The sequence below is a fragment of the Talpa europaea genome, assembly GCF_964194135.1.
Source record: "Talpa europaea genome assembly, chromosome: 10".
Classification (NCBI taxonomy): Eukaryota; Metazoa; Chordata; class Mammalia; order Eulipotyphla; family Talpidae; genus Talpa; species Talpa europaea.
The window spans coordinates 89,963,535-89,987,913 of NC_140077.1; the positions used below are offsets into that span (position 1 = coordinate 89,963,535).

Below are 24,379 nucleotides of genomic sequence, written 5' to 3' on the forward strand. Positions count from 1 at the left end.
TCATTTTGGAGCATTATGAAGCAGTGTAAGCAATCAGAGAGCTGGTTTCTTTACTTACTAGTAGATTTCAGGCAAAGTCCCTTAGTCACAATACTTAGCAATGTTACATTTAAATTGGAGATAATAATACCTACCTTATCCTAGGTTTGATGTGAAGGTTAAAGAAGTTAATATCAAAAAGAGTCATGAACCAACAGGTGATTCATAAATACACTGTTAGCTTCATTTTTCAATAATGCTGTGATGGAATAAAAATGTTGAGTTTATTTGCCTCCCTGGTGGCACAATGGGTTAAGCACAGCACAATGAAACAATCTGCAGCCTCTGCAGCATGAGTTCAATCCCCAGCCAGCCAGGGAGCTGCCCACATGGAACAGCAGACCTCTCCTGGCTCACCCGCTGCTCCCCTCAGCAGTGTATTTCAGTCAATCCACCTGTTCTCTGTCTCTGGTGAATAATCTCACCCCTCAAACCTCTGACCTGTACCCCAGTTCTTGTATGCATAAATCAATAAACCTTAAAAAAAATGCTCAGTTTATTTCAGACTCCCAAGAAACAGAACAAATGTTCAGTTAGACATGTATTCAACCTACACATATTAAGCATCTTCTGTGTGATTTGAACTGTGTTGGGTATAATGCAGAACAGGGTATGATCATGATTTCAGAGTCAGATATATAAATTAATATCCAATAGGAGAAGAACTAAAATAAGAGTATGAATGAGGAACCCCTGGAGCCCTGGAGAGGCTATTGTGAGCTCACACCACAAGGTCATTGGGTCATTATTTGGGCTTTCAATTGGGGCATCATACTGACCACTGAGCCCTGCTGCACAGCCGCCGGGGAATCCATCCAAGCTCCCAGCCTTTGCCTCCCCTGGCCATATCCTAGGTAACCAACAGACAGCCGCGGAAACGGAGCATACACAGTGGAAGGAAACCAGAACAAATAACTCTGGCATTTCCCTCATTTCAGGACAGGACATCTGAGTTGTTAATAAACAGAGAACAGAACTGTTAGAAGAACTAACAGACTGGAGGGCCTAACTGGGGGAGCTCGGGAAAGGGTTGACTTTGGGCGGTGGGGAGACTGAAGAAGAGCCCTTGAGTACTGGAGCAGCAGCGAGGGAGGGGGTCAATTACCGAGCCCCCAAGGCATCATCAAGATAAGCAGTCTTTCAAAGACTCTGCCTTTGGTCAGGGAAAAAGAAGACTGGCAAATTTAAAGAGAGAAATAGCTAAGTGGCGGTGGTATGCAGAAAGAGGCAATGTGTTGACCATTTCTCCCTCCTATTCTCTATTGGCACACTAAATGCCATTCTAGAATGTTACCGTAACTTAATGAGTCTCTTTTAGGAAGTGTTTGGTAGTGAGTCAGCTCAAAACTATGTATGAAGCTGCAAACCCTGCTTTGATTCCGTGAAGCTCCTCAACTGGCTTTTGCTGGTTTGGAATCCTATTTCTGGGGCAAGGGAGGACCTGTGTGATGTGCAGGCAAGGTCACCTTAGCCACCAGGGTCTCTCAGAAGGTATTTGCTCCTGTCTGCCCAGGGAACTTCCAGGGGAAGAGGGGAGAGAGGGATCAAAACCTGGCTGACAGTGATGCACTCTTAGGAAGAGAAGGCAGGTGCTACTTTCAATGAACGAAATGTTTTCAGAAGAAGACCTTTTGCAGACTACAGGCAACAGACAGAAAGGAAACAGACACATGGCTGAATGCAAGGGACTTGGGGTGTGTGGACATTATCCTCATATATTCTAGGTCCAGTCTCCTCTGGAGTCTTTGCTGTGGCTCTGACCAAGCCTCCATTTTGGCCATCTGCCTATGTAAGCTTCACACATATTCCCCTCCACCTCATGGCTCTTCAGAAAGTCAGCAACAACCATCAGGGGCCACACTGGACAACAATTCTGGTGAAACCATGACCTGACCTTAGAAATGAGGGCCCTTCCGATTATATTTAATCATTTCCAAACTCTGCAAAGTAGGCCATGCTTATTAGCCTTAGGGTCATTTAACTCTTGCCTCTTGAATAAAAATTATTTGCCCATATATGAACAGTACTAATGTGTTTGTTATATGAACATTATAAAAGAAATAGTAACACAGAGGCATGAGAACTATTATCCCACCTATCAGATATAGGAACTACTAAGATTTGGGGAAATTCTCTGCTGAACCTCATAGTGCGTAAGAGGATAGATTTAGAGAAAGTTGCTTACTTTCATATTCTTAGCTCCTGCACTTGAGAACTCTGTGATTTTGGCCAGTCTGTGTAACATCCCATTGTCCCACGTTCCTCATCTGAAGAATAGAAACTATAATAGAATCTATTCCAGGGTGTAATAGCAAAGCCTAATCTCTAGAGACGATGCCTTGTAATCTCCAGGAAAAAACATGTTGTAGTAAAAAATATAGAATGGTGGTTCAGTTATAGCTGAGGAGCAGAAGGAGGGGAGAATTCTAGCTGGCAACCTAAGTAAGTGAATCTCTGTGATGGATTATAAATTGTGTACCTCTGAGCCTCCTGGCAGCCAAGATAAAAATAGATAATCGATGTTCTATATTCCCTCATAATCTCATTAAAGAAAAGCTACCTGTTATGTCAAGAAAGACATAACCTATTAGTAGTTGACTAGAAGAGAAATTATTATATGGTCTTTTATATATGGGGCCATAAAGATCATTGGAAGGGCTATGTTTTCAATTTTTACCAAAAACATAAATGTTCCTTTGGCACCCACCTCTCATCTCTCTTGATGTTCTCCAGGTGCATAATCATTTGCTTTCAAAATTGAATAATATTGGCAAAAACAAACTGAAATCAGCCCACATCCCATGGATTGTCCTTTACTTCATATCTTCTACGTGTTTTATCATAAGTCTGTGTGGTTTAATGTCATATTTTGCTTTTTGGCTACATATATTCCTACTGACACTTTTTCTTGACAGAGACAATGCATGAATTTATTCCCTCTAGGAAGAGAACGTGAGAAACACGAGAGACTGATTATGATGTTAGAAAAAAATTATTTTGCAAAACTTGATGAAATGGGTAAGCCATGCTTAAACATACTTGAGAATAATGGAAAGTTCTTTGTGGGCTATTAACATACCTAAAACCAATAACTAAAAATAGCCTTCTGTGTGTCTTATCTATATTGTTCTGTATAAAATCCCTCCAAATCCTACTATATAACACTTGCTTTCTGCCAGAATCACTGCATTTCACATCCTTGAAAACAAGAATGTTGCATTTTTAAGTGAATCTCATGTAGATTTTTTTTTTATGAAATGGCTTCAATTAATATATTTCTATCATTAAAATAGCACAGGTATGAAGCAGATAAAAGAATGTCAGTGATCAGAACCAGAACTCTAGAAATATGGAAAGTCCCCAAAGCATCCAAGGAGCAGACTTCCTTTTAGAAAAGCTGGTTTATGTTACAAAAGATCACAGAAACATCAGGGAGCATTTTCTCTGTGTGTAAGAATTGTTGAGTAAGAGGGAATAGGATTTGTAGTCAGAGGATGATGTCACAACTTTTCCAAGAGGGATTTGGGTTTGCTTTGTCATCTGTGCATTTACCAGTGACTCTGTGGGGATGGTCTAGTCATGGAGGTGGGGGCAGTGCATTCTTTGTGTGCCACCCACGGGGCACTTCCATGGTGTGAGGGAGGCTGTCAGCCTGGGTATGACTAGCTAGAGGGGACTTGGGTCTAAACGCCTCTGTTCTACAGAAATGGCACTGACTTTTACAGGTTCAGACTCAGATGAGTCATGTCAAGTCTTTCCCACCTTTTAGCAACATGACATGCACCTAACACACAGCCATTTCTCACCTGGCCTTGGTGAGTGTATGGACAAGAGAAATGGGGAGGTCACAGGAGAACACATCAAGCAAGTTGAGGAGAAAATTTCTACTCTAAGGTTCCATGACTGTCTCCAGTTGGTTCCCTTTGTGGGTTTTCTTTCTGGTCTATTGAGGACCTGACCGGCAGCCCATGGAATGTGTCAGCTCTAATTGCCTGTGTGGATTGGCACACGTCATGCCTCAAAATTGGAATGTTGACATATGTAACATAGTCCAGAGGAGGGATAAATATGCCCTGGAAAAATATCTCTTTTGAACATTCCTTAAAAGCAATTGTGTTCTGCTGTGGTAGGGGACAGACTAACTTTACAGAAACAGCGAGCGAATTCCCAGGATGCCAAAGTTCCAAAATGTGTCAGGACACAGCTACCTCCCACAGACGTTAAAAAAGCAGACTTCCTCTTCCCTCCAAGGACATCAGACAATAGCCAATTGCTCTCTGGGGTACTTCGACATGGTGGGAGCCAGGGCGGTGTTCCAAAAAAAGTGGGTAATTGGAGAGCTGTGAAGACAGACAGGGGCTCAATGGACCCGGACTGGCTTGGGGTGAACCTCTTAATTGATGAGCGATTTTCACAAGTGTGGCCTGATGGGCAGGTAATAGCTGTCAAGTGAGCCCTGTTGGAACAAGTTTGAAGAAAGCATGAACAGTCTCTGTGGTGGGTGGGGAGGGGGTGCAGCCTGGGTTGGGGAAGTTTGCCACTAAACAAGATGTCGTGAGGTAAGCATATATTGCAACTGGGGAGAAGAAAAGACACTGAATTCTACCGAGCACTGCTATGTGCCAGGTATAGTGAGTTGGCATTTTTACCAGTTTTACCTCAGACACTAAATAAAGGCCAAGCACCCACATTCTCATGTAGGGTGTGTTTTTCTTGGAAATAAGTTGTGGCAAACTGTGAACCAGTTGAGCAGTAAATATTGGGCCACACAGACCAATCTGTTCTCTGCTTGGAATAATCCCTCTGTTCCTGGCACACGGATGCTGGGGGAGATAAGGAGATGGTTGGACCAAGTATTACAACACATAGGGAAAATAACCCTGTCATATATGATAAACCCAGGTAATGTTCCTCTTGGCTCACATGCATTCCTCATAAAAGGCACATATGCAGATGCCATAGAAGTTGTTAAAAAAAATTTTTTTAAAGTAGTTATTTTGGCTACCTAAGATTAAATCAACTAGCTGACTGATTTAGTTATTGGAAAAAATAGCAAAATTGGTTGTTCTCTTTATCCTGTGAGAGGGAGTTGATTAGAGATGTATGGTAAAGCCAGAACTCTTGTATCCTTTGGGGACAGAGAATCAAGAACTGTCACCAGAGAAGGATTTTCTACAAGAGAGACTTTCAAGAAAATTCCCATAGAAAAACTCAAGTTCACAGGAAATGTCTAGTTGAGATGATGGATCACAGACCACCCCACTTGCCAAACTTCCATTACAATCTCCTGCAGCCACCATCATGTGAAGGAACAGTTCTCCTTTTCATCCTGGGAGACATTCTTCTTGGGAAATGATAAACTGTGGTCTTCTAAACATTTCATGGTTGCTGTTTGACATTTTCCCAAGAGACCCAAGCCTATCCTTACCGGTTGATGGAATGGATAAAGATGCTTCTTTTTTAGAGAGGGGCATTATTGCCTGTGGAGCTCTAACTAGATGTACAAACATCTCCTAGCAGAAAATGGAGTTGAGACACTCAAGATCCCTGGAGATGTGAATGTGGTCTGTTACCACGTGACGTTATTAATTCTTATCTTCTGACAGATAGTCTTTCAAATATTTGTAGGGTCTGGAAACTATCTCTCACTGAAATGGTCCTATTTTTTTATTATAATTTTTTTTTATTTTTTACATCATTGTTCATTTTTAAACAATATTTGCTTTCCCACACCTCTTCAGGTGTAGTCCCCATAGTTTCCTTCCCCAATGCACCCGTGCACCATCACCTCAGTCCCCTGTGCTCCTCCCTCCCTCCCTCTGATCCCTCTCCCTCCTCCTCCCCTGCAGGATATCTCTGATTTATAATTGTCTGTTTTATCTTTGTTGCATTTTGTACAGGTTTTTTTTTTTTTACACTTATGTCTTATTTGGTTCCCTTATATTCCTGCTGTAAGTGAAACCAGCCGATATTTTTCTTTTTCCTTCTTGCTAATTTCACTGAGCATAATTCCTTCTAGCGAAAAAGGAACTCTCCTACACTGCTGGTGGGAGTGCAAACTGATCCAACCACTATGGAAAGCTGTCTGGGGGTTCCTCAGTCTACTAAAAATGGAGCTACTGTTTGACCCAGCAATTCGACTCCTAGGGATCTACCCAAAGGACACAAAAACATTGATCCAAAAGACCACCTGTACCCCTATGTTTATTGCAGCACTATTTACAATAGGTAAAACCTAGAAACAACCCAAATGCCCCAAAATAGATGACGGGATCAGGAAGATGTGGTATATATACACAATGGAATATTATTCAACAGTCAAAAAAGATAAACTCATGCCATTCGCAGCAAAGTGGATGGAGCTTGAAATGGTCCTATTTTTATGAATATTTTCTCATGTATGTATTTCTTCTTGGTTAGAAAGTAATTGAGAAGCTGCATCTGACTTACCTGGAAGAGTTTTCTTGTAATTGTAAAATTGTCTTCATTTTCACTCCAATGATCTGATTTTGTAGGTGTGGGATGGACCTATGAGTTTGTAATTTTAAAGTTCTTCAGATAATCCTGTCATATATTCTGGCCTGGGGTCACTAAAGGCAGACAGACCCTTCCAACGTCATGAGAGGTGAGAATTTAGATCTTCCCAACATTTCAAAATGTCTTACAAGGAGACTAGGTAAAAGAATTTCATCCAGTTGGCCAAATCTTTATTATTGGTTGAAATAACAAGACTGGTAAAGCTCACTTTGTAGAGTTTATTATTCCTTGAACTTCCTTGGGAATAGTCATTCTTCTCTACACTTCTGAGTTAAACTGTTATGGATTAATTGTGTTCCCCCAAAAAGATAGGTTGTCGTCCTAACTTCCAGTTCCCAGAATATGACCTTATTTGGAGATAAAACCTTTACAGAAGTAGTTCAGTTAAAATGAGGTCATTAGGTGGGCCCTAATCCAAGATGATTTGTGTCCTTGTAATAAGGGGAAATTTGGACACAGAGATAGACGTGCATACAAGGAAGACAAAGGGAAAAGACACAGAAGAAGTCAGTCATCTACACACCGAGGACAGGGGCCTGGAACAGCTCCCAACCTCACAGCTATCAGGAGGAATCAATACTCCAGCCTTGACTTTGAACTTCTCTCCTTGAGAACTATGAGACAATTACTGTTTATTGTTGAGCCCATTTATGGTGCTTCATTGTAGCAGCCTCAGTAAACTAATACATAAATACTAGTCAATATTTGGTGGTCCAGCCTGCATCTACATTTCTAATAAGCTTAATTCCTCTCCATTGTAAGTATGTTTCCTGTGCCCTCTGTGAGACCCCTTCTCCCTTCCACTTCCATTAGAACAGAAGTGTGCCCTACTTTCATCCTTCCAGATTCCTGATCAAGAATAAATAAACCAAAATCAAGCCTGCCACCTTGGAATTGTTCCCCAGCCTACACCACTGAGGGGAACTAACATGTACATACATATTTCCCTGGGGAAAATTCTGCAGGAGTAATTCCTCAGATGTGACCATAAGAGCCTGATCAAGTGGGCAATATTCAGGGGTGGCCAGGCCTCCCTGGGGTTCCTCTAGAACTCCCACACCAGCTCCTAGCTGTGTTTTTGCCTCTACAGGCATCATATGGAACCAGTGGTTTCTTGGAGCCAGGAGAGGCACAAGGTGAAGACATTCGTGGTGATGTGGAATTGAGTATATCACCAAACATACAGCCACCATGTGATTTCAAGCTCTCCTCAGATTTCTTACTGTTTAATTTTGTTGCCAGTGAAGAAATGAGTATTATGCCCATATTTGAAGATAAGCCAACTGTATGACTTCACATTACTCTCAGAGCAGTGTTGAGTTACACAACTTCTTCCTTTGTTTGCTCCCAACATCCTGAGATTCGGGATTTTCTATATGATTCAGAATGGAGATTTGGGCCCAAGGAGAGGGCTTCCTCTCCAGGGCTGGCTAGACCTTCGTGATGTCACCTGACTCACACATCTGTGTTCTCTCAGTTGAGTTGGCATCCATTGAAGAAAAAAATTTCACTTTGGGGGAAAAGACTGTGAGATTATGTTGGGTCTTTTTCTTCACCACTAATTTTTGCTTTGCTGTTTAATTATGCCTGTTCTCTTAGGTTGAACGATTTTCCTAGTTTTGATCTCAGCACTGTCTCCCTCAGTACATTTTGTTCCTTTTACTTACTAGGTCTCTGCCCAATTACAGGAACACACTCATTTCTTCTCCAAACAGCCATTACTTGGTGAAATAAAGAAACCAACTGAAAGAATTTCAAAGAAATAAGGAAAATAAGGAGACCATCAGGGAAAGATATAAAGCAATACTTTCATTTAACAAAGGTCATTGGAAAACCTTCCCTTTGCAATTTCAGGTGGAGTTATTCATAGCTGTTAATATAGCTACTTAATATTTCTATTAATTATTTCTCCAGTCTCATAGGATCGAGTTGTGATGGTTCAAAAGAGGCATAAAAATTACATTTCCTCTATTGCCTTTGACATGGAATGTAAGTAGAGTCAGGTCTTATATTTCTTTGTTTAGCATGTAAGATGTGGTTACAGAGACAAGAGGAGGGTTGCAGAGAATGGAGTACTCAATTGAGTAGATTAACAATAAAGAGATGAAATCTAATTTTTGTTAGAATTGTAAGGCAACAGTCTTTGATCGAAAGAAAAACCAGTGTTAGCTTGAAGCCCAAGGCAGGTTTTCGTGAAGGTCTGGAAGCTTACATTGTCCTGGCTTTTTATTTTTATGGGCCCTTTCAAAGACTGAATCGAATTTTGTATTTGCAATTTTGATTCTTTAAAAAAAAAACAAACAAAAACAAAACTTTCTTTTATATAAGGTTCAGGAACACAAAAACGTCCAGTCTGTAGCAAAGGAAGCTCTATATAGTTTATTTCCAGACAGAAAATCACTATCTTCTCTAGACTAGTGACTCAAATGAACACAGTGAGTGTTTGAACTCATTTCCCCCTGGAGACACCCTAAAGAAATTTGTCATGAGTGCATTATTCATAAGGATTTCTATGAAATTTGATATTATAGTCCAAGTAGCTCAGACAGAGTTTGCACTGTCCCACTTAGTATCTCTTTGCTTATATGTGTTAAAAAAGAAACATTTAATATACACACACACATACACACACACACATACACACACACACACACACACACACTGATTCCCAGTGATGCACACCTGAAACTTATATGTTACAATGCATTGTTACTTCAACAAAAACAAAATAAGAAACAATAGGTCCAAAATGGGTCATTCGTGCTGGGCCCCACCATGACTGAATCCATACCCTAACTGCAGTTTTAGCCTCTCCCAAAATGGAAATCTAAACTAATCAATCCAGGTTTTCCTGGTCTGTACTAGAGAGGTCATTTACATGATTAGGGTACCCCTATCTCCCCTATCTTCCTCTAAAGGAAGGTGGATTTGCCCGGAATAATCCTTTTCTCTTATTAATGATTTAATGCCACCCTCTTTCTTTTTTAATTTTTATTTTATTTTATATATATTTTATATCATTTTTCATTTTTGCATAATGCATGCATTTTCATCTTGGTTATAGTCCCCATACAATTCCCACCCCCCTTGTTTTGATCCTACTCTCTTCTCACCCCCGTAGTGTGTCTATGGTTTATAGTGGCTGCTTGATTTTGATTTTTACTTTATTATAATTAGTATTTTTCCTGGTCCCTTATTTAGGTTTTCTAAATTCCTGCTATGAGTGAGACCATCTGGTATTTTTCTTTTCTTTCTGGCTTATTTCACTGAGCATGATTTCTTCCAGTTCCATCCATGTTGCTGCAAATTGCATAATTTTATCTTTTTTGATTGCTGAGTAATATTCCATTGTGTATATGTACCACATCTTCTTGATACAGCCATCTATTTTTGGGTATTTGGGTTGTTTCCTTAGCTTAGCTATTGTAAATAGTGCTGCTATAAACATAGGGGTGCAGGTGCCCTTTTGAATTAATGTTTCTGTGTCCTTTGGGTAAATACATAGAAGTGAAATTGCTGGATCATATGGAAGCTCCATCTTTAGCATATTGAGCTCTCCATAGTAGTTGGACCAGTTTGCACTCCCACCAGCGGCGCAGGAGAGTTCCTTTTTCTCCACATCCTCACCACCATTTGTTGTTGCTAGTTTTTTTTTTTTTAATATGTGCCATTCTCACTGGTGTAAGATGGTATCTCATTGTAGTTTTGATTTGCATTTCCCTAATTACAAGTGATATTGAACATTTTTTCATATGCCTGTTAGCCATTTGCATTTCCTCTTTGGAGAAGTTTCTTTTTAGCTCTTCTGCCCATTTTTTGACTGGGTTATTTACTTTGGTTTGTTGAGTCTCATCAGCTCTTTGTAGATTTTTGTGATCAGTCCTTTATCATTAGTGCTGTGTGCAAAAGTTTTCTCCTAATTGGTGAGGTGTCTCTTTGTTTTGGTTATTGTCTCTTTTGCTGTACAGAAGCTCTTTACTTTGATGTAGTCCCAACTGTTTAACTTTGCCTTCACTATCACAACTTTGGGTGATGTGTCTTTAAAGATGTTACTGAGGTGTATGTCATGTAGTGTTTTGCCTATATTTCCTTCTATATATTTTATGGCTTCAGGTCTTATGTTTAGTTTTTTAATCCATTTTGAGTTGGTTTTTGTGCATGGTGTGAGGTAGTAGTCAAGCTTCATTCTTCTGCATGTAGTGACCCAGATTTCCCAGCACCATTTATTGAACAAACTTTCTTTGCTCCATTGTACATTCTTTCCTCCTTTGTTAAAGATTAGTTGACTGTAAATCTGTGGGTTTATTTCTGGATTTTCTGTTCAGTTCCATTGGTCCGTGTGTCTGTTCTTGTTCCAATACCATGCAGTTTTGATTATTATGGCTTTGTAGTATAGTTTGAAGTCTGGAAATGTGATACCCCCACCCCCCCCCTTTTTTTTTTTCAGGAGAGCTTTGGCTATTCAGGATTTTTGGTGGCTCCATATGAATTTTATCAATATTTTTTCTATTTCTTTGAACAATGTCACTGAAATTTTTATTGGAATAGCATTGAATCTGTAAATTGCTTTTGGTAGAATGGCCATTTTGATAATGTTAATTCTTCCAATCCATGAGCAGGGGATATCTTTCCATTTCTTTGGAAGGAAAACAGACCACCACAAAAACACACGTTGTCTTCTTCTATTTCTTTTAACAGTGTTTTATAGTTTTCTTTGTATAGGTCCTTTCCCTCTTTTTGTTCAGTTTATTCACAAGCATTTGATTTTTTTTGTTTCAATAATGAAAGTGATGGTTTTCTTGATTTCCTCTTCTACAGATTTATTGTTTGTGTATAGGAAGGCTTCTGATTTGTGTGTGTTGATTTTGTATCCTGCTACTTTACTAAAAGGATTGATTAGTTTAATTAGTTTTTCTGTGGAGTTTTTGGGGTTCTCTATCTATATTATCATATCATCTGTGAATAGTGATAGTTTTACTTCTTCCTTCCTTATTTGGATTCCTTGTTGTCTTTCTCTTGTCTTATTTCTCTGGCTAGTACTTCCAGTATTATATTGAAAAGTAGTGATGAGAGTGGACATCCTTATCTTATTCCAGATCTTAATGAAAAGGTATGTTGAGGAATGTCCCTTGTATCCTGAGAATTTCAAGGGCCTTTATCATAAATGGATGCTGTACTTTGTTGAAAGCTTTCTCAGCATCTATTGATATTATCATATGGTGTTTATATTTCTTTTTGTTGATGTGTTGGATTACATTGATTGATTTTTGGATGTTGGACCATCCTTGTCATCCCACCCTCTTTCTAACTATAAAAACCTTCCATTTTGTGTTTTGGAGAGACTGTATTCTTGTTAGAGGGAATGTTGCCCAATTCACAATGCAGTTATGCCAACTAGAACTTTAAAATCAAGTTGGTTGGATTTCTGTTATTTGACATATATAACCATCAATTTTATCAAGAGCTTTGCCAAGGGAGGCTTATATAATGTTTGTATTTTCATGACCACAATTGTTAATTAGCACAAAATATTAGGTTGAACTCTATAGAACTGACAGAATTCAACAATGTATGACCCATGAAAACCACTGTTTCTTAGAGAGAATTGTGTGTGCTATATTAATAAATGAGAATGAAAACCAAGATGGCCACTTGGAAGAAATGATAAATATGGTAGTTTCTGAAAGGCAGTAGAATTTGGCCAGGTTTGTGGGAATGGTAAATTTGATATTTTTGGTATAAAAATTCAGGCCTAGTAATATGGTAGATCTTTTTCTAACATAAGAGGATGTAAAATACTGAACAAGATCAATATACTATAGGTATATAAATGGTCTCTGAAAAGGGAAGAAAAAACAGATACTTACATTGTTCACCGTAATAGAAAACTCTTGAATACTTTACAGGAAATTGTTCATGTAAAGCACTGACATTGTTGGTTTAGTTAGTCAAATAAAACAATGCTCCTATTGATCCATCTGTGAACTTCCACCGTGTATCTACTCATCATTGAAAGATCATGAGTCTTAGATGATTTTTAGTACAATCAGTTGTATAACTTCTTGATGTTTTATTTATGCAAGAAAAAAGATTTATTTTCTTTTAACTGTTTAAATATCAAGCACGGATGACTTGAGGTTTGATGTTAAGTTTCCTACAGAATTTAGCCCTTTGGGATTTGTTTGTTGTTATTGCTGATTGGTTTGGTTTGTTTTTTTGTTTTTAAGCCACTACATTTAATTGTAAATCTCATTTTACTAAGCACATAACAGATTACAACAAATAAATTAAACATATAGAAAAACACCCACCATTCTTATAGGGTCCCCCCTCGTATTGTTCAAGCATAAGTTAATCTCAAAAAAAAAAAGACTGGTAAAAGGACTTAGAGAAATTGTTTAGCTTTTGTTTCTAAAGAAGAGCTACTTTCAAATTCTGCATTGAGATATCGAGTATAAATTGAATGCATTTCAGTTTCCAGAGCTTGGAAGTTATCCCCCCATCCTAACAAGTGAAAAACTGAACAGGCTGAAAATTCAACAATTCTTGACTCCACAAGGGAAAGGGAGGCACAGGGCAAACTGCTGTCCCCAAGGCTGAAGATGTAGGCACGGGCACAAACAAGGATGAGGAGATACTACTAAATAAACATATATTTTGAGTTGTTTTAGGTTTCATGGTATTTGAATGGTAGTTGATGAATTGCTGGAAGGTCAGTGTGGACAACTATGTGAAAAACTCCAAGGGACCTAGGCATAGAGAGGGCCCACAATATTCTGATGTTTACCTCCACATGCTTGACCAGATTCCCACAGTAAATTCTAGAAAAAAATCTCCTAATGTTCCCAGCAAGAAAGGTGAAAGGGACCATTTTGAAATACAGTGAGCACTCTGTTCTTACCAAGCCTGCCCTCAGGGGCAGCTGGTTGACCAGAGGCTAACCTGCTGGGGAATTAGCAGAACCTAACTGACCTAGGGGATGGGAAATACCCAACTGCTGCCCTCTAGCCACCCTGAGCCACTGAGGAGGGGAAACATTGAGAAACTCTTGTGAGGGCCCAGTCCAGAGGCACAGGCTCGCTGAAGACCTGCACCAAATCACAGACTATAGACGCTACCCAATCACATTACTCAGGCTGATTTACAAAGCTTTCTTTTACCAGCTACATCAAGAATCAAGCTACCAAGAAGAAATTACACAATACAAAGCAAAACAAAAACAAACACAATTATAAACCAGAGACATCCTGCAGGGGAGGGGGAAGGAGTGGGATCAGAGGGAGGGAGGGAGGAGCACAGGGGACTGTGGTGAGGCTGAAAGGGTGAATTGGTGGAGGAAATTCTATGGAGACTACACCTGAGGGGGGGAGGGAAGCAAACCTTGTCTAAAAATGAACAATGGTGTAAAATATATATAAATAAATTTGAAAAAACAACAAAAAAAGAAATTACAAGGCTTACCGAAAGGCAAAAAAGAAAAAAAAAAAAAGGACAAATTGAAGAGAAGAGAAAGAGCAGACATCAGAACCAGGCACAACAGGGATATTAAAATAATCCAGGGACACCCCTGGTGGCGCAGTGGTTGAGCGCTGGACTGCGAAGCTGCCCGCAGCCTCTACAGCGCCAGTTCGATCCCCAGCTGCCAGCAAGGGTCCCACATGGCACAACAGACCTCTCCTGATGTGCCCACTGCTCCCCTCGGCAGTGTATTTCGTCAGTCTGCTTGTTCTGTTCCCTGCTCTGGCTCTGGTTAATTCTCTCACCCTTCCGCGCTTCTGACTGTACCCAGTGCTTGTATAAATAAATAAATAAATATTTAAAATAAAATAAAATAATCCAACAGAGAATATAAAGCAGTTAATGCTAAGAGCTGCAATGGATAAAGTAGATGGTATGCAAAAACAGATGGGCGGTATCAGCAGAGATGGAAAATCTAAGAACCAACAAGAAATGTTAAAGAAATACATCACACAGTACAAATGTGAGCCACATATGTGACTTTAGAATCTCTAGTGTTTGTGTTAAAAATGGAAAAGTTGAATTTAAATAAAGTGCTAAATTTAATCCCATATATCCAAATGAGTATTATTTAGACTTGTAAGCTATAAAATAAAAATGAGATATTTTACATTTTCTTCTAAATCTGGTGTGTGGCACATCTCTGATCAGATTAAGCATATTTTAATGGCTTGTGTAATGAACAAGGAAGTTCTAGACTCTCCACTTACAAAATGACTCATCTTGGACATATCATCAAGCTTTCTAATCTGTTCACTTCTCTGTGCAATGGATTCCATAAAAGCCTCTGTAGCCTCTAGTGGAGTATAAGGCTAAGTAGTTGGCCTGGTAGGTACTCAGAAAACCATAATTCCCTTTATCATCACCTTAGGAAATGGGTCACCCAACTAGCCACTTGGTCTTCCTTTGAGATTTTTGTTGATAGACTTAAAAACAAGCTAAATGTGAACTTTTGCCCTCTGTTTGAAACAATTTCTGGTCATGGACCCAAAGGTTAACAGAGTCACAGAATCTTCTTAGGTATAACTGACTACTTGATTCGTCTATAAGATAAAGATCTGAAGGGTTTACATGGTCAGTATCGAGATGGAGAAGCATGGGCCTGAGTTACAGAGTGAATGACAAGCAGAATGCCAGAAACCTAAGACAGAACAGTTTGGGGAAGAGCATGAAGACTAGTGTTCACTAATCATCAACACCAAGGTCAAACACCAAGCAAAGTCCTCCCATGCCCATTCACTTAGCAAAAACAAGGACAGAAAAATGACATGTAGTGGTTCAGAGTGACTGGCAAATTTGCCAAAGCTGATGCAGCTCTTAGGTGCCTTTTTCACTATCCTGCGATATCCTCCTATTCTTACTCATGACAGGAAGGTGATGTGTGCTGCAGTGAGAAGCTGGGGCTAGACCTCTGCAGAAAAGCAGGAACTAATTATTTTAAAGTTAAACGTTCCCTCTCTTAATGGGTTGAGTATAAGAAATCAAACACAGATTACAGAAGAGGGAACCATATTTCTATTCCACCTTAATACTTGCACAAATATTTGGTGTCAATGTTTAGATAACACACCAGCCACGATCTAGTTTTTTCATTGGGTAAAGCAAGACAACCAGATTAAGCCACAGCTCCTTTTTTATTAGTCTGTTTGTTAAGAGACTGGCAACTCACTTGCAAAGTCTGGTCTTGTCCAGAACAGCCAAGGAAACCTGAGGGAAGAGGGGGTTTTTGGTACAGTGGTGTGGGTGAAACAGAGAGCAGTGCTCCCAAAGACCAACCCCAAAGAGCACGTGGCTCTTGTTATATTGCCTGGCCCAGCCACTCTCCAAATTATGGGACCCCAGGGGATACTGTCTAGACCAGTTCTTTTGGCCCTGGGGCTGGCAGAACATGGAACCAGAAAGCCAAAGCATAGTCCAAACATCTCTCTGCATTTTTTTCGGGTAGACAGTCAAGCTGGAGGGAAACTAAATCTCCAACAATTACCCAATGGCAAGAAACAAGAAAGAAAAAGGCTGCATGCACAGCATTTTCTTTAGTCCATGAGCGATGCCCTGGCTCTCGAGCTAGAAAGCATGACCTTTCTGAAGGGACTATTCTCAAGAAAAAAAGCATAATCTTCAAGATGGTGACTTTTCCAGCTCATCGCATCAGAACTGTGTGCTAATCTCAGTGATGACACCAACCACGGTAGGAAAAACACTTCAATATGTAATTGAAATAATTTATTGAGCACTAGAGCACCACAAAAACAGACACACATTGTGTTAAAATACAGCGTAATCAGCCATCAAAATACAAAACGACTATTCTTATATTCCAATTTTTTAACCATGCCAACTGTAAAAAGGTACTGCTGCTTAACACATAAAAACTGCTGCCCCACCCCCTGCTAACATTTCCCCCAGCCCCTCCCCCTCCCTCAGCAATATTTACTTATGGGAAATACAGACATTAGAGAACCCCCAAACTAAAAAAAAAAAAAAAAGATTCAAGAGATCTTAAAATAGAGCATTTAAAATATTATCAGTGCATTCATGAGAAAAGACAAAATAATACAAAACAAAATGTCATTCTGAGAGGAAAATACCTGCAGAAATAAAAGTGATTTACATAGAATGAATGGAAAAGTGGAAGAGGAAATCAAAAGCAACACACTCAAATCTGGGATTGGATTATATCCAAAAAAAAAAAAAAAAACAAAACAGGTTGTGCCATCCAGCCCATCTCTTGCTTTTCCAGTTTTTAAACTCATAAATCCAATTCATCATTTTTTATTAATGGTCAGGAAATTCCACAAAATTAAAGTATACTCTACCCAACAGCTTCACTTTGGATACACACCTCACTGTGCTGCTCTGTAGGTGAAGCTGCAAAGAGTCCATTTGACCGATTTATTTTTATCTTAAAGTTAAATAAGAAGCAGCTGACAAACTGACATATCCTACAGACCCTGGTGTCAGATGACCTTCTCTGCAATCATGTGGCAAATCATTGATTAAAGCAAGGTAAATTCTAGCCTCAGATTATAGATAAATCTCATTCAGGGAAAAGAGTTTTTTGATCAAGGGAGGTATTGACTTGGGCTTTTTCAACCTTCAAAGAACATCTGTAAAAAACCCTAATTTCAGTAAAGAAATCTAAATCACCTATGCTGACCTGGACTTTAGCCTCCCTTTAAAAATTCAACTCAAATGTAAATCTTTCCCCCTGGACACTAAAAGAACTTCCTTATGAACTGTCTGTTCTTAATTAACAACAGATTCTGTGAAAACACTGATTAAACCAAGTTAGAGAAAACTTGCTTAACTCAGTCCCCAAGATTTGGGGTTTCAGTCAGATCTTTAAAAACTGGCTAAAACAAAAACATTTCATCTCCATTACGTACTTATCTCTAGTTTTTTCCAAAATTGAAACTTTAACATCTGAATTGACTAGCAACGCTGCCTGGAAGATGGAGGAAGACTACTGAACTCAAATCGATCCTTTAACAAAGCACATTGGAACAAATACTATAAAACATGATTTGTAGTGCAAGTCAAAATATAGGGGCTTTACTCAAAAGTCCTGGCCAGCTACAGGAAACACCCAATTCAGAGTGATCATTAAAAAGAGCCCAACTTGAAGCCCAAGCCAAATCCTGGTTGACATTCTTACAGAATATTAAAAATATGGTAAAAATTCACACATTACACGTGAAGTAGTTAGTGTTTTGATTTAATAGTTTGCAAAAGAGATCTGCAGACGTGTTTCCATTTATACTGGCTTCTAGGCTCTTCTATTGCAATAATATAGGTATGGTTACATATACCGAAACAAACAAAAAACCCTCTAGCCCAGCTCTATAGCAATACTCGAACGTCTGAGGTTGGACCAGGACGTTGCAAAAATCATCTCAACATTTCACTGGTGTACTAAACTGACAAAGAGTCATTTACAATGAAAAAAGAAAAAAAAATAAAGCCTTACAGACTTATTCTGACTGAAAGTTTCCTTTATTAACAGGCTTTTCAGTTTTGAATCTTACAAGAAGCTTCCTTAGGTGCTTGGTATGGGGTCTTTATCATAAGGCAAACTTGCTTGGTCATCTAGAACTCACAGGGGATTTTGTCCCCCTTTTTCCCTGGCTCATTTGAGTTCAAGCTCTGTAAGCCATCCATGAGCTCCTGGCAAAGTATTTGGTCTCCATTTTATACACCTGTTTTATTTTCCAAGGGCCATGAAATGTTCATTCTATAGGGACACACAATAAATAACTCACTGTTAACTCAAAGAGGAGGAACGGGCAGGAGGCTATTGCATAGCGTTACAGAAAAATCAAGTGAGGCATGGTACAGAGACAGTATGTACAGCAACTCCACTTCACGGGATTTTCCTGTTTTTGTTTGTTTGTTTGTTTTCTTTCACATAATTAACACTAACAAATTCTTCCAGTGTTTATTTTTTTTTTCTTAAAAAAAAAAAAAAAAGGTTTGGCTTCTCGTCTCTCTCACTGACCGAGTAGGTGAAATGCTGAATAAAACCTTCCACTTCTTTTTGTTTGTTTCAGATGCCAGTTTTAACAAACAGAACACAAACTTCCCAAGGGTTGGACGTAGTACCGCTTTTTCGGATGTCGTTGGACGCTGCCGAAGCAAGCCTCCCTCGTGTTTTCTTGTCACAAATGTTGTCCTCGTCGTTGTCATGAATGGCCCATCTTCGGAGAGTCTTAACTGCATTTGCAAGACTTCACGATCATATTAGAAAGCTGTTCGATCTTGGGTGTTTTGCCGATGTAGTAAAGAATGGTGAGCGGTTCTAAATCCTGAGACACACAGCATGGAGAAGCAGAAGCTTCTGGATTGATGGTGTTGTATAAACTGAGGACCTGGGAGGACAAAGAGGGGAAAGACAGCATCACAAATGAGTAAGAGAAAAAAAAAGGGGGTCACTCTTTTATTTTTTTAAAGAACCACCCTCTATTGTTATCAGACATAATGGCAATTCAGCCATCCGAATTATTTTTGGTTGCCCTTGTCCTTTTCTTAATTCTGAATTATAGTCAAATTGGTAATGAGTTCCTCAGCCATCCTTGAATTCATTTCCCACAGAATCCCTTTATCATCCATCTTAAACAAATGCTTCCATAAAAGTTTGATTGGGCAAAACTACTCATTTGCCAGCTTTTTCCAGCCACCCCCACTGGTTTTACTTCAGTCAGAGCTTCCTGCATATATTCCCCAGGCCCTGGAGACCCCAGTCCTCTTAGCGGTTGGTGTCATTTCTACACTAGCTTTTGCATACTGTTACTGTAGCATCCCTGAGGGCAGCGGCAGGGCCCTGCTGGGAGAGTGAAGGGTTCAAAAGCAGCTTGGAGAGAAACTACAGTGGGCAGAACTTAGCCCCCATCTCTAGCAAAGGGGAGCCTTTCACCCACAGCAGGCAGGCAGTAGGCTCCCCACTGACGATGAAGAGACATTTCCAAGGATGCCATTCATGGGCTAGTCAAACAGCAAGTGACCTTTTCCTCGAGATTCACAGCCATTTTTTCAGCCCAAGACAGAAGACCAGTTCAAGTCAGCCACACTGACTACTTTATTAAGCTCCCTCTGGCTGCTTGGGGAACTGTCCAAACCACATATGTGTGACCATGACAGTTATTCTTCCTCTGTCCTTGAAAAACAAGAGTGCCCTCAGCCTTCACACACGCCCTCTGTGTAGCAGGGAGGAGAATTATGTTTCTACTTGGCACCTGGGCTGGGCCCACATCACAGCCGCTGTGGCCACAGCCCTGAGGAAGCAGCCTGGCCAGAGAACTCAGACAAAGGGACAGGCACGAGCAAGTTTCCCTCACGTGGCTGAGCATGTGATGAGCCCCCAGGGCTAAAACCTCCAGGGGAGCTGGAAAACAGCAAGGGAAGAGGGGGGCCCTGTGCATCCATGCAATGTCCAGCACTTGTGGGCATATTTATGTAGAAATCTACTTTGTGTCCCACTCACGCATGATTTTGCATAGGAATTAAAGAGGAATCTTACAACACAGGCTGTCTAAAATAATTGGTAGCCCCCCAGACTTTGAATTCGGGTGAAGGTGTGAGGTGATCTTTCTGGCAACAGGTTCATTTTCCTACCCTGCAGGGAAGGCAATGCTTCTAATACCTCTTTAATAAGCTGATTTACAGTGGCAGAATCTTAACATGCAGCCACGTTTCAAGAATTAAACTCAGTAGACAGTGCAAACAGAGGCCTGGCCATAAGCTTCCAGCCTCACAGAAGTAATGTAATAAAATCTTCAGCTGCATCTACTTTGGGTTCTGTTCAGAAAGACTTAAAGATAATTTTCAAATCATGCTCACATACATCATCTCTTTGTTCTTCATATCAACTCTCAAGTGTGACATTAATTATTTTAAAGATAGTTTTAAATATAGACCTTCTTACAGATAAGAAATAGAGCTTTGGAGAAGTGAAGTGAGTCCCTCATTGCTAAGCACTAATGGTCTTCTGTGACAAAGCACCCACTGATCCCTTGTTCTTTCTAACATGACATTCCCTGATGTGGATGATAATGGATCCTTTTTAAGTTGGTGGTCTGGGTCCCCTCCTATCTTAATGACACATGACACTAAGTGTTATACTGATTTCAAAAAGATTTTTTTTCTAGTTATCTTTTTTATATATACAGTTGTTAAGATATCTAAAACAAAGACAAACTTAAACCAACTGTCAAGTTGCTTGTAATCTCACTGGGAAGGCAGGACCTACTGTTGAAACTGTAGGTGATTTCACAGATAGCCTGCATTCTTCCTGTCATTCAAAAGGATTTCTCCAGCACCCATTCACGTGCAATGATGAGAGGGCACCAGGGTAAATGGAGTTCATTTGGAAATACTCTCAGCAGGTAGAAGAGGCAGGTCCGCCAGTACTTACTCTGCTGTGTTGAGTGTCTGAACTCCATAAATATGGGCAGGCTCCAGCACAGAAGTTAGCATTGTACCCTTTAGGTTCATGTATCCATTTCCACCCAAGATCCCTCTTGAAATCAATGTAAAGAGGACGCAGGCAGCAATTATCTTGCACATTTCTGTTTAAAAAAAAAAAAAAGCAATGGAGATTTTAAAACTGGGTTTCTCCTCCCTGCCTCTCATCCCAAACCAGGGGGTAAAAAAAAAAAAAGATTCATTCATTTATTCAACAGGCATCCAATAAGCAAGCATCACAGGCTGAGTTTTTAGTGGCTTTATCTTAATCTGCAGACACTTTCACGAAGTAGAATGATGGTAATTTGTTGGACTGCTCTCCTTTATGAGTTCTCTACTGGATACCTTTGTCCATGACCTTGAAAGTCAAACCTTTCATGTGAACAGACAGGGTTAAGCAGAGAAATGGTTGGCAGAGGTCAAACAATTTTCACCCAACACTGCAGTTTGTCATTTCAGTTCTATCACCCTTTCAAATGCAAAATGAAAGAAGTATAAGAGCTATTTCCAAAGAGCCATCTAAGGCATTATCCTTTCAAAATCATTTATTTATATCACATTCCTTGTTCTAGGAATGAACAAGAGATAAAGAAACATGGAGTCTTGCTTAGTACAAACACTGGCTCTGGTCACCAAAACATGCCATTTTACTCGGAAATTCTGACATTTTGGGCACTTTATCAGTGAGGACATTTGACTGGCCCATAACTCCCAAATAAAGATGAACAGATGGCCAACAGGCACGTGAAAAGATGTTCATCCTCACTTACACCAAGGGCAATTCAAACTAAAACAATGAGAATGGCTATTATCCAGACAAGAAACAAGAAGTGCTAGAGAGAGTATGAGAGAAGGGAGCCTTTCTGCACTGTTGGTGGGAATGTAAATTAGTGCAGCCATGATGGGAAGCAGTGTGGCAAGCCGTCAAATATCTAAAAAAGGAAATTCTACACCATCCAGTTAGCCTCCTTCTGGGTATTTATCCGAAGAATATAAGAACACTAATATGAAGAGATTTATGCATCCCCATGTTCTTCATAGCATTGCAGAAGAATTGGAAACAACCTAAGCACCTACCAACAGATGAATGGATAAATGTGGTATTTAAACACAGTCAAATGTTGCTCAGCTATAATAAAAAAAGATGGGGTCCTGCCATCTGCAATAACATGGAAGAACTTATTATGCTTAGTGAAGTGAGTCCAACAGAGAATGACAAATGCCTCATTACACTCATAGGTGATTCACAAAGAAATAAAACAAGTGAATGAACTAGATAAAACAACAATAAACTTTTAGACTATAAGAGCAAAGTGGTGGTTGACAGAAAGGAAGTTGGGGGGGGTGGTGAGTAAATCATGTAAAAGGGAACAACTGTAGAGAGAAGGATGGAATTGAATTTGCAGTCTTGAACTTAATTAATGTAGCATATACAGGGGTTGATTTATAATGATACACACCCAAACCTTACATAATGGTATAACATAAGGTGACTTAAATAAAAATAATTTTCTTAAGAAAAAAAGGGCCTTCCTCTTACCAGCCTGGATAAGGAATCAAAGGTGGACATTCACACTCTCCTTCCAGGAACTACCACAAATGGGAAATAAATTCCTCTGGCCCCCATTTCTTTCATATCCTATGGCTACAGGCATGACAAAGAGCATGCCTCTGCTGTCTCTGTCATCTCAGTTACTGAGAATGAGATTTGACCACGGTTTCACTCCACAGTGAGGATGAAGGCTCCATATCAATGGTGAGGCTTCCAGATTAGGGAGCCATCTTCAGGCACCTCAAATAGGCTGAGATTTGCTCTACAGAGCAGACAACTCACTCAACTCATTTTTTTCTTCAGTCTCAAAGAGCTTCAGATTTGGGGGAAAACCAGAGGGCTAGTCTTCTCCTCTCATACATGGTTTGATGATAAAGAGCTGATGGGTGCAGCCCAGGCATGAGTGTTGTGAGCCCCTAAAAGGATGATGTGAGGAGACACTACAGCTCTACTGTATTCTACCTGGCCTTCGGCAAAGAGTGTGTTGGGGTCAACTCGGAATGAAAGAAAGGACAAAGGCAGTATGAGATAAACAATGTAATCACTTTGTTTAGTTTTATTGGCTTTACCTAAAGCAATAGGCTGCATCCAAAGCACGCTTCTTCCGCCGGTTGGTCTGTTGTGACTCAAGTCTGTAGGAGGGCAACAACATTAGCAGGAGATGTGGGCTCTTCCCACTGTTTTTTTTCCTAGTGGACTTTATAGTTTTCTGATCACCACTGGTATGTGTGGAGGTGCCATCAATACCTTGAAAAAATGCATTCGGGTAATAAACATTTAGCTTGACCTTCATCAAATATCATCAGCCATATTTTTTCCCTTTGTCTAGTGTCACAAGCAGCAGAGATGATCGCAGCAGCAGCAGCTGGCTGTGGTCATCCCCACAGACATAGCAATGGCACAACAGGTATACCCCAGGGGACAACTGACACCGGTAAAGGGGGGTCTTGACGGAAGCCAGCTCAGTGTCCAAGAGAGGGCTCCTGGTTGGGAAAATCACTACAGAAGGAGGCTCAGCCCTGGACTCCAAGGATAGTCTGGGCAGTTTATCTTAGTCCATCCTCCCTTTAGGCTGCTTAATCCCTCAATGCGGAACTCACAGTAATAACGCACCCCATCACCACTGGTTCTCTCTCTTAGGATCACAACTAAACTCAAAAAACTTTCCTCAGGAACATAAGCTGAGACTTAACACTAAATTGCAGTGAATTCGGTTCCAGTGAAACTGAAGTCACCCTTACCTAATGCTATTTTGGGGAGATGTGAAGAAAGGGCTTTTTCATTTATTTTATGGCATCCTCAACACTTTCCTGATTCTGCCAGAGATGTAGACACTCACGCTCCCTAAGCACACTCAGGAGGCTGCCAGTTTAAGCATCGAACCTCCACCCTCTGGAGAATCATGACGAGTTTACAGACTAAAAAAACTCTCTGGGCTCCTGGGATGCTTTTCCATAAGGAAGAGCCACGGTAGCCCTCTGCCAGTGGATGGGGATCTCTGGGGGTGCTAGCTAGTGAGGGAAATCAGCTCTCTGACCTGTACCTGGTAGCAACTCCCCTCTCTCCTCCCATCATTTAACAACTCGTTTTCTAGTCTTTTGAGTGACTTGAATCTTGGGCATCTCCTCATTCTCCCTGACTCTGGGATGGTTCACTAAATGTTAAAGAAGATGGGGAAAGTTAAAACTGGCTGCAGGTTCATCAACTCCTCTAAAAGTCTGATATGAAAACCACTTGTAATATTAGGCATTGGATAGGAAGGGTGGAGTGTTCTGG

The 24,379-nt window shown here is 40.1% G+C and overlaps 1 protein-coding gene across 2 annotated transcripts in view; it reads right to left on the reverse strand.

The window, feature by feature from the left end:
* Positions 1 to 18,689: 18,689 nt before the first annotated feature.
* The window catches only part of TGFB2 (transforming growth factor beta 2), a gene marked incomplete at its 5' end in the record, with an annotated part of 72,201 nt that continues 66,511 nt past the window's right edge, over positions 18,690 to 24,379 (reverse strand). For both annotated transcript variants that reach the window (XM_084245961.1, XM_084245960.1), the window contains 3 exons: positions 18,690 to 18,959; positions 21,002 to 21,155; positions 23,173 to 23,350. In XM_084245961.1, coding sequence (XP_084102087.1) covers positions 18,801 to 18,959; positions 21,002 to 21,155; positions 23,173 to 23,350 — 491 coding nt within the window. In that variant the 3' untranslated portion in view covers positions 18,690 to 18,800. The remainder of the gene's footprint in view (positions 18,960 to 21,001; positions 21,156 to 23,172; positions 23,351 to 24,379) is intronic.